This window comes from Dendrobium catenatum, unplaced genomic scaffold (assembly GCF_001605985.2).
Source record: "Dendrobium catenatum unplaced genomic scaffold, ASM160598v2 fragScaff_scaffold_72, whole genome shotgun sequence".
In the NCBI taxonomy this organism is placed as follows: domain Eukaryota; kingdom Viridiplantae; phylum Streptophyta; class Magnoliopsida; order Asparagales; family Orchidaceae; genus Dendrobium; species Dendrobium catenatum.
In genome coordinates, this window is record NW_021318534.1 from 2936300 (window position 1) to 2947476 (window position 11177).

An 11177-nucleotide genomic window follows, 5' to 3' on the forward strand; every position below is an offset into this window, starting at 1 on the left:
AGAAGAAGTTGATTGGGAGATATTGGACTCTATATGAGAGGGGGAAGAGGAGAGAGCAGCTCATCATAATGATGATTCAAATGAAGACCCTCTTAGTGACGACTGATGAGTGATGATAATGCTAATGACTAGTGAGTTCCTAACTTCTTATGTGATATGTTAATGTCATTGCTATTTATCTTGTGCATTTTTATGTTTTATATATTATTTACTCATTAGTATATACAAAATTTATTATTTTATGTTTGCGCAATTTTTTGATTTTGAGGCTTACGCCTCAAATCGCCTTGAGGCTTACGCCTCGCCTCACGAACGAAAAACGCCTCAATACTCGAATACGCAATTTTAAACCTTGTATGAACATATGGTATATGGCTTTATTGTAGGTTAGTTAGAACTCGATTTCATGTAGTTTTATGGGGTGGACGAGAAGTATGATATGGGAGGAATTTTTTCTATCGGGTTATGTCAAGTTGAGAGCTCGGGTAAAGTTATGTGAGAACTTGGTTGAGTGATATTTGGGGTTTTGGGATTTTGTATGGTGTGAATTGAGCATGGGGATTTATAGTAGACTTTAGGGTGGCTAGTGTTTTGTTAGATGTGGCAAGAGGGCGTCTAGCCCATGTTGAAAAACTCCAACACCGCTTGGCAAACCTGCACCTTGACAATAGACTAGAAGTTCTTAAAAATGATGCAATGATCCCATCTAGCCCTGGAGACCAATGAGCACACATCGACTTGATTGTAGCCCAAATCTACTCAGTGAACTCTTCGATTGATATAGGGTCAGTTCCAGTGGGATAACCAGAAAAGGGTTCGCAATATATCAATCATATATTTCCACAGTCCTCTCCCTCTATTTATTTTGGAAGATCAACCAAAACACCTCTTGAATCTCTGGAATCTTTTCGGAAATACTTTCATCCACAAGCTTGACATTTGATATATGATTAGCCCGACGCCTTGAAGAGGCCACCATATGTAAAGAAGTGGGTGTTCACATCACCCTTCTGTAGCCAACGAAGTATTGCCCTTTGATGTCATTCACAAGCATAGTTTGTATTTTTATATCTGGAATATACCTTTCCAAACTTTATGTTATCCAAAATAGCTTTGTCCTTAGATTCGACGGCTTTGGTTTCAGGTTTAGGAGGATTGGTTTGAGAGGGAGTTGGAATAGGGGTGTGAACGAATCGATTATCTGTCTAATTGAGCTTAAGCTTATTTTGCTGTTACTGAGCTCGAGCTCGACTCGTTAAAAAATTCATAGGCTCGAGCTTGACTAGAAAGCTCGAGCACGTTTAGAAAGCTCGAGCTCGACTCGATTGTGGAGGTCGATTTCCTATTTTTAAAATAAAAAATTCATTTTTTTTAGAATTATTATTTTTTAATATAGAATTTATTTGTAATTACTAAAATATATTATATGGTACTAATTTAAAATAGTTATTAAATATATTTTAATTTAATCAAGCGGCTTAACGAGCTTTCGAGTTGAGCTAAGCTTGAGCTCGAGCTCGTTTAATATATGAGCTCGAATATATGCTCGAGATCGAACTCGTGGCTCGATAAGCTCGAATCCTGAGCTCGAGCCGGTTCAGCTCACTTACACCCCTAAGCTGAAAAGTTAAGAGGGGTAAGCTTTCTTTCTTCATTATTCTCAGTTTTAGTCTCACCCTACTGACGAGGTTTGGTGAAATAATATTTTTGTTTGTCAAAAGTGATATCAACAGATACAAGGGTTTTTTCACGGAGGGGTGGTAACACTTATAACCTCTCAAGGTGGATGAATATCTAACAAAGATATACTGAAGTGCTCTTAGATTTAATTTTTTTCTCTGTTTTGGTTTTGAATGTGAATATAGGTAGTGCATCCAAAAATTCTAGGTGTGAGATTGTTATGAGTTCTGACTCAGGGAAAAAGGAGGAGATGATATTCATTGGTGTTTTTAATCCCAAGATTTTTTATGGTAGTCAGTTTATGAGATGTGTGGTAGTTAGAAGGTCTTCCCTCCTAGTAGGATTTGTGTACATTGTGGTGGAATAAAAGTACACGGGTGGAGTCAAGAAGGTGAACTTTTTTTTCTTCCGCACCTCCATTTTGTTGTGGGGTGTAAATACAGGAAAACTCTTGAATGATACTTTTCTTTTGAAAGTAGGAGGATAGGGTTTGGTTAAAATAATCTTTGATATTGTTGGAACAAAATTTCTTTATTTCTACTTTGAATTGGTTATGGATCATAATGTGAAAAATGGGGAGGATAGTGCTAACATTGGATTTATTTTTTATGAGAAAGATCCAAGAGACCCGAGTATAGTCGTTAATAAAGGATACAAACCATCGGCCCTTGAGTGTTAAGGATTTATTATGGTCCTTTGATATCAGTATGAATAAGATAGAATGGAGTATGACATCTCTGATTTTTGTTTGCGAAAGAAATTCATTTATGCTTGGCTAACTCACAGGGTTTACAAGAATGATTATTTTTTCATTTCATAAAAAAAGTTTGGATACATGTTTTTTAAGATATCAAAGATGTCTTAATCTAAAATGGTGAAGCCAAATAATATATTTTTATGTCATATGGTGATAACATAAAATAGCTATTATTAATAATAGTGAATTTATTTAATTTTTAGGTAGTACAATTTATCTTTTTCCTTAGCAAACTCAATCTTCTTCCTTGATCCCTAGCCCTGAAATAAATAAGTAGGGTTAAATAGGACTTGATACTTATGGTCGCTTGTAAGTTTTATATGGAGATTAGATTTGTGGGTAATTGAGGTACGTGGAGTACATTTTTTAGAGTGAGAGATGGATATGAGGATGTCTCCTTGACATGCTACTGTGGTTAGAGAATCATTAATAATGATGATTTTTTTATCATTTAGGTTAGGAGTGTATTTGATGAAATGGGTAATCGTGTGTGTAATATGATTTGTGACTCATGAGTCAATGATCAATAATCCTTTCAAATGCTTTCTAAAGACACTTAATCCGATGGATATAAGAAATTTACCTGAAAGTGCGAGAGAAGAAGATGTAAGTGTGTTTTCAAGGGATACTAGGAGTTGTTTTTTAGCCTAACAATATCTTCTTTGTTGAGCTCTCTGAAGCTGGACTATGTTTCAGGACTGAGCTGACTTGTTGTAGTGTTAGCTTGTGATGTCTATTATTTTGCCCACTTTTTTGATTCCTCTCCTTGAGTGCTTTCCATGTAACTTCCAATAGATCTCCTATGTGTGTCTTAATTTCTTACAATAGCTGCATTAAAGAGAGTTTTTATTTTGTTTAGGTTTTGAGGAATCCTTACCTCTTTTCTTCCATAGTGCCTCTTTGGTTGTCACTATTGTTGAACCTTCAATAGCCTTTGGTTCCAGCATTAGGCTTTCCTCAGCATGAATGAGAGAAATTGTCTCATTTAGTGAATGTGTCTCTTCTTTGCCAAGTATTTGAATTTTAATTGGTCAAACTTCGCATTTTATCCTGCAAGAAAATCATACACTCTATCTATCTCAATAAAGTTTTTTAGGATAACATCTTTAAGCTAGCATTTGTAGTGATCAAGTTATTTCCACAAGCTTTGAAAGAGAGTGGCATATTCAGTTATGATCTTGCTTCCTTGTTTTGTGCTTCCTACCATGAGCTTAACTTCAAAGACTTTTGCAACATCCTAAGTTTTTGAGAAGTTTATCTGGCGGCATCCCATATGTCCTTTGTAGTAGAGAAGAACATGAAAGTATCACTAATTTCTGGATTCATGGAATTCCACAATAATGATATAATCGTGGAGTTCATTTCATCCTATGCCCAAAAATCTGGGTCTTCTTATTTTGGTCCTACCCTAAGAAGGTGATTCATCCTTCCTTTTCCTTTCTAGTAGCTCTTCACAAATTGAGATCACTTCAAATAACTTTTTTCATTTAAGCGATATGAAGGTTGTATATTTTGGAGTTCTCCTCTTCCATGTTGCACCATAGAGTTCTCTATAGAGCTTTGGTAGGAATTAGCTTTAGACATTATGATGGCAAAAGATAGCGACGAAGGCTATATTAATCAAGCCAGTAAAGTGTAGGGCAGCAATGAAGAATGCGTTGAACAATAGCCCTCAGGATACAAATAATGGCAATAAAGGATGTTGGTGGGACAACAGGGAAGTAGATTAATTATCTTTTGGGTCCCTTTCCCTCTTGGTTTCTCTCTTTCGCTTTTCGAGGGAAGGCCGACAATGAAGGTACAACAGTAGAAAAAAATTCAGAATTTCGGCAAAGGTAATGAAGGCTCTGATATCATTTTAAATTTAGAAAATTGGAGCGGGGAAAAACTTAATTTTATTACACCAAACTATCCCTATTAATAGATCTATGCAATATATCTTAATAAAGGAATAAATAACTACAAAATCATGCACAAGTGCCCTAATATAATCTGTTCTTATTGAGCCAACCAAATAGAAAGTAGATCGGTGTGATCCAGGTGAGCCTCCCACAGATACCCGTGCTGGCCGTGGGTTCAATGGCCAAAGGCACGGCTGAGATTTAGCAAGGAGAGCGGCATGATCTAGGTAAGCCTCCCACGGATCCTCTTGTTGGTCGTGTGATCAAGGGTCAAAAGGACGGCACGGATTGAACAACTCCCATAGAATTATTGCACTTCAAGATCAAGAAGAAATTTGCAAGGTTTGCCGCCATAGTACCAACCTTGTCAGGAGACCGCACCTCCCAATCCTTCTGAGCTTGATTAACCTTTCCATGCTTACCCAAAGTACCCTTCTCCCCTTCTGCTACTTGCTTCTCCTACTTGCCACTGGCTCTACCCTTCCTGCGTTATAGATATATGATTATTAGTGCACACATACTTGCATTTGTGAGGTTTGTTTTCTCGTTCCATACACTAGGTTACTATTTATAATATAAATGTCCTAAAATCTATCACAGTGAGAAAAATAGCTTTGAAATGCTTCCTAACCAAAGAATGCATTTTTCTTTTCGGAAAAAAAGAATCTTATGATTTTATCTAACCCGTGCTGGTAGTGCACACATACAGATTGCAGTTCTGTCATTGTCGTTATTTTATTTTTGTTTTTGTTAAGCAAACCAAACAAAGTGGGACCACTCCTGTTAACATGAAGATCTCCACTTCTCAAGGCAGCAACAGAAAACAGAGCAGCCGCCCTTGCAGACTGCAAAAGGAAATCACGGAAGCCTCTCAATAGCGGATAACACGTCAATAGCTTAACTTTATTACTTTACCTTTTGTCTTTAAGACCTGAGCTTGTTGTATAGAATACTATGCTTTTGTAACAGAAAACAATTAATGAAATGTAGTGTGGATGAAGGAGGTGTGCTGTGTGACGCAAAACCAGATTTAATGTTGAACTCTTCTTAGATCTTTCAAGATCATTCTCTGGTTGCATTAATGCTTGCTCTCAGGTAGTAGATGAAGTATTTATCAGTTTTTAAGTTATAATCTGCCAGTTGGCATTCCCGATTCTTATCGGCCTGATATAAACTTATGGCATATTTCCACGTTTCAAATTGGTCTCATATACCTGGGAAGTGTTTGTCTCCCAGCTGATAGTTCTCTCTTGCTTCGGACACAATATGATCAATTCAGTGAACTCTTCAAGTGATTCTGATCCGTTCCGCCTATTGTGACTACAGTTGTTACTCACTTAAATGAATAGTTAGCCTTTTCTGTTTTGTTTATTAGTTATCCTTGGCCTAATTTAAATTTTTGTCGTCTTAGGAAAATTGAAATTACGAGATCTCTACATTGGAAATATTTTCTTACGTAGCTTGATCACAGTGAATAATCTGATTTTCTTTTTTAGGATGTTGACTGCATGCCATGGAATCCAGTGGAAAACATTCCTGAAGCCCTGCGGAGACAGAATCTTGTTATCAACAAATTCTGCAGTGGCTTTTCAGATTTAAGGTTGGATGAACAAAAGGAGTTCAAGACAAAAGACAGCATGACATTTGCTTCTACTGAGAACATGGAGGCTGCAGATTGTACTTCTCATGTTGCCTCTTATAGTTATCCCATGAACACCTTAATAAATCAGGCGAAGGTTATATTTAAAATTGCAGTCACATGGCTATTTCTTTGGATGAATTGCATCTCAAAATATCAGCCTTAACAGAAAATACTTCTGACAGGGGGATACACTTGATGCTATTGTACAGGCTAAAGCTGCTGTAAATGAAGTTGCTGTTGCTGCACAGCAGGCCATGTATGGCCAACCTTTTACCTTGGCTCAGATACAAGCTAGGGAAGCTGATATTAGAGCGCTTGCAGATTTGTCACGCACTCTTGATAAAAAGGTCATTTTAATCTTCCTGCTTTAAATGTTTTTGTATAGATATGAAGCCTCAGTTGCTTGAATAATCAATTATTTACTTCTTCAAACACTTGGTCTTTCTACTAGAAAAAAGTTGCTCTGTGAGTAAAATTGCTGATCTTGCATTTGTTTAGAGTTTTAGATTGTTGTCTTTTTTAACCCCTTACAGATTAACGCGTGCCACTCTAGCTTATTCTGTTTCTAGGTAAATGGACTTTAAGAGCTTAGCTAGGTCTGGTCTAGGGAGGAGCAGAGAAAAACAGACTTTCATTATCATTATTGTGAAGATCAGTAGCGTAAGGGTTTTGACTTGACATTGATATTTATTGTTTTAATGAATCCACAATTACTCCATGTCCACTTCCAATGTCCCAATGGCTTTCGTTAAATTGTCAATATACCTAATACTTTGTCTTGAACTTTAAAGGGAGCTCATTCTTGCATATCGATATCTTGGTGCTTCCTTGATTGTAGTTCCAGATATAGGATACATGAGCAAGGAACTATATGAAACATTGATGTGCTCTTTAGTATTGCCCTTTTCTCGCAGATATTTGATTTCATTTTAGTTTTCTCTGATGCTATGCCTGTGATTTGCAATTACGATTTCTTAGATTTGTGTTTTTCCTTGAAATTTACAGGAGGCGTTACTGATAGAGCTGAGGCAAATGAATGAAGAAGTTTCTTCTAAACAAAAGAATGGTGATCATATCAAAGATTTGGAAAACTTTAGAAAGCAATATGCTATGGTTCTCTTACAACTTCGAGATGTAAATGATCAAGTATGTTGTTCTGCAGAGTTGATCATTTTTTCTTGGTGACTTCTTATAGCATCTGTTTCTGTGGAAGATGCACTCATGATATAATATCCTTGCAGGTTGCTTCTGCTTTGCTGTTTCTGAGGCAGCGGAACACCTATGAAAGAAATTCGACTCTTGCATGGAACAAGGCAAATGAGACCTCTATGCAGCAGGGCTCCTTTAATCCCTCTGCTCTCCTTGCAAACGATTCAGGATCTAATGTTGTTGAAGTTATTCAAAGTTCTAGGCAGAAAGCAAAGACAATGGTTGATGTAGCTGTCCAGGTATGGAAGATATTGATGTTCACTGAGTTAAACATTAATATTCATTTAACTAGTTTTTTTGAAGTTACAATGTACTACAGGTAATGCATGCCCTTAAAGATGGAGAAGATGCTTTTGTTAGAATTGGGGAGGCTTTAGAACTTGCAAGTAATAGAAATTCTGGCTCGACTTCTGCTATAGCAGCAGTTAGACATACTTTTGCTGATGCGGCACCTGAAAATGCTGCACCACATCAGGATCACGTTTCATCCAAGTTAGAGGCAGCCAATATTCAAGCTCCCAACCTAAAATTTCAATCTTTAACTAATGGAACTGAAGTCCACTGTCCATCAGAGCTAATTTCATCCTGTGTGGCTACTCTGTTCATGATACAGGTGAGTTGGTGATTCTATGATTAAATGCTTGGATATCCATTCCATTTTCGCGTAAAGTAAGACAATCATGCTTGTTGTACGGTAAATTTGGTGCAAAGAAGGATTTCAATAATGCGTAAATTAGAAAAAAGAACTAATTTTATGAAGTGTGTGGTTGGTGATTTTAATTGTATGGTAATATCTTAATTAAAAATGCAATTTAGTCTTCAAAAATAATCTGCTAAATTCATGTTGGATGGTTGAAGTGGAGGAATGTATCAGGCCTCTTGTGTGACAGAAAAATATCCCTCAATTTTAAAGAAAAAATCTATAAGATAGTGGTTAAACCTACATTGCTTTATGGTGCAGAATCTTGGTCATTAAAAGAGAAGCATAAAGTTAAGCTAAGTGTTGCATAGATGAGGATGCTTAGGTGGATGAATGGCTTCACTCTTAGAGACATGATGTGAAACAAGTATGTACGTGACAAGGATGGAGTAGTTCTAGTGGTAGATAGATTGGAGAGTCACCTTAGATTGTTTGGACACATCAAACGTCGGCCTTCCGATGAACCAAGTTAGGAGAGTAGATGTATCGGATTTAGCCTATGTTAAAAAGGGTAGAAGTATAAACCTTAAATGGACTTAGGCTACAAAATATTAGAAATGACCTTTTTTATTAAATTTAAATGAGAATTTGACTCTTAACATACCACAATTGAAAAAAAAAATGATTCATGTAGCTAACCCCATACAACGGGATAAAGGCTTGATTTTGTTGTTGTTGTTGAAGACAATTTTTTCATAGTTGCAAATATATCCTCATTGATTGAAAAATAGAAGATTCCTTCGTCGCTTTCCCTCAAATGTTTAGGATTTAGGTTTTCAAACAAATATGTTTCTCTTACAAGCAAATATGTCATCATTGTTGTTGTTATAAGATTTTTCTGATGATGTGCAGAGGTGCACGGAGAGGCAGTACCCCCCAGCTGAGGTTGCTCAGATCCTTGACTCTGCTGTGGCAAGCTTGCAACCATGCTGCCCTCAGAACCTTCCTATTTTTAGAGAGATAGAGACATGTATGGGAATCATCAAGAACCAAATGCTTGCTCTTGTGCCTACTCCTAGTAACGGAATGGTTACTTCTGATGCGCCTATTTTGTAGGAAATTCAAGCTAATATGTTGTGTCCACTTTGTTGTTTTTGTTCATATTATTTTCAATCACACAGGCTCTTCTAAATTAGGTTACCAGTTCAATGTAAAATTTAAATTGTTCAGCTCAATTTTTATTTTTATTTTTATTCAATGCTCATCAGCTTTATATTATGCGTAGTATTAATACCATGCAAGTCGAGTCTTGATCGAGAAAAAATTCCAAGTATCTTTGTTTGTTCATTAATATTGCTGGGTAATATCATACTTTCCGAAAAGTTTTTTTTTTTTTTTTTCATTTGATAAGCATTACAAAACATTATTCAAAACTATAGATTTTATTTGGATTAAGGGGATTGAGATTAAGGCTTTATTTGGGGCGGTTTTTTTGTTGCTTATTTCAAATAGAGTTTTAGTGCAAAAAGCTTAGGCTTTGTTTGGGATGGCTTTTTTATTATTTAAAAAATTCTAGTACAAAAATTAAGAAGTTTAACGCTTTATTTAAGGCGGCTTTCTTAATGTTTTTCAAAGTATTTTTTTTAATATAAAAATTTCTAATTGTTGGTTGTTAAGGAATAACAATTACAAAGATAAAGTTAATTCATGATAGATAAGTAGAAAATGAATATGTTACATTTAATTTTTATGCCTTGATTGACTATATTAAAATTAGAATTAATTTATAGTCAATGAAGTAAAAGAAATTGTTTTTTTTTTTTTTCATTTATTATTTTAGGAAAATTTAACTTTATGTTTTATAATACCTGTACTAGGATAAATTTGCCTGATATATTTATATTTAGAGAAATATGATTATAAAATTTACTTTAAATTAAATTATCTTTATTATACCTGTATCGTTCATGAAGTTTATCTTAAATTGAGCAATGGCTATTGCTCAATTGATGAAGTTTATGTCAAGCTAATCATACAGTATAACCATCACATAATATTGGATGATTAGCTAACAATAGAAACCCCATTGTTTGAATTTAACTTACTTAAAATTGTCAAATTTTAATTTTAAATTTTGTATTGTTTGTATTATATGAATCTCTTCATTCTACATGATTTTTGAAATCATTGCTTAATTAGGTCAGTTAATCAAGCAATAAACTAATATTTGAATTAATTATTGATTGTATTGTACAACTCTTTGAGAAGTCTCTAGATGAAGTTAATAATATCCAGTATGATCATAAGATCGTATTGTATAACTCACTCGATGACTCTGGATGAAAATTTGTTCGCCGTGTATGATTCAATTAAATTAGTGTTATTTGTTTAGTACGATCAATTGAAAAAAGGAGCTGATTGTATTATATAATATTCATAGTATATTACTACATTAGTATATTTGAATTAATCATATTGTATGAATAAAGATAAAATAATTAAAAAATGGGATTTTTTTAGAAGCCTACTATTTAAACTTTACTTAATTCATTTGAATGGATTTTTAGTAATACGAGGGTGTAGGACTTCTATAAGCAAGGGATTGAAGATAGAGATTGGAGAAGGCGAGAAAAAGGTGAAGTTTAGAGAGAAGGAGAAGTGGCTTGTGGGTTCAAGAGTGTGAGAGAGTGTTTGCACACGATTGCTCTAGCTAACGTCGCTTGTGGGTTCAAGAGTGTGAGAGAGTGTTTGCACACGATTGCTCTAGCCAACGTCCATCTTGTTCCTCCATGTGTCACTTTTTTCAAGGAAAATTCTATAAAGAAGCTCTTGGTGTTAAAAGGCCATTGGCTACTTTGCCGCATTAGGGGTTCGGCTACTTTATCGCACTAAGAAAGGTGAAAGCGATTTGGGCTACTCCGTCTCTTTAGAAGGGTTAAATGGATTCAGGCTTCTCTGCATCAACAGGAGGGTGAAGGGAATTTTGGTTCTAAATCATATCAAGGGTGAAAGTAAATTTGTGAGGGCTTCTCTGTCTTATCGAATAAAGTGTTTAGTTCAATACCAGAGGAGGGTTAAGTCAAGTTGACCGAACAACTATAAAATTTTGGTGTATTTATTCTTTTTATTATCTGCACTTTACTTTCTGCGTTTTACTTTTTGTATATTTATGTTTTGTAATTTGGTTTGTGTTGGTGATTATTATGATGCAAGATTTATGGTTGGTTGATTAAGTTTATTCCTTGGTTGAAAAAGAGAAAAAAAAAATTAGGAAATAAAAAACAACAAAAATATGTGTTAATTATTTTTCTTACAAAATAAGAAATAAAAAATTATTTTTTATTTCAT

At 35.0% G+C, this 11177-nt stretch overlaps 1 protein-coding gene across 6 annotated transcripts in view; it reads left to right on the forward strand.

Moving 5' to 3' along the window:
• The window catches only part of LOC110111655 (protein ALWAYS EARLY 2), a 105849-nt gene extending 96686 nt beyond the window's left edge, over positions 1-9163 (forward strand). For 4 of the 6 annotated variants that reach the window (XM_020843625.2, XM_020843627.2, XM_020843626.2 and 1 more), the window contains 6 exons: positions 5835-6074; positions 6163-6327; positions 6986-7126; positions 7222-7428; positions 7509-7802; positions 8742-9163. In XM_020843625.2, the coding sequence (XP_020699284.1) occupies positions 5835-6074; positions 6163-6327; positions 6986-7126; positions 7222-7428; positions 7509-7802; positions 8742-8945 (1251 nt within the window). In that variant the 3' untranslated portion in view covers positions 8946-9163. Of the gene's footprint in view, positions 1-5834; positions 6075-6162; positions 6328-6985; positions 7127-7221; positions 7429-7492; positions 7803-8741 lie in introns of those variants that run through there. The other 2 variants (XM_020843628.2, XM_020843629.2) reach the window with 2 other exon arrangements.
• The last annotated feature ends 2014 nt before the right edge of the window (positions 9164-11177 follow it).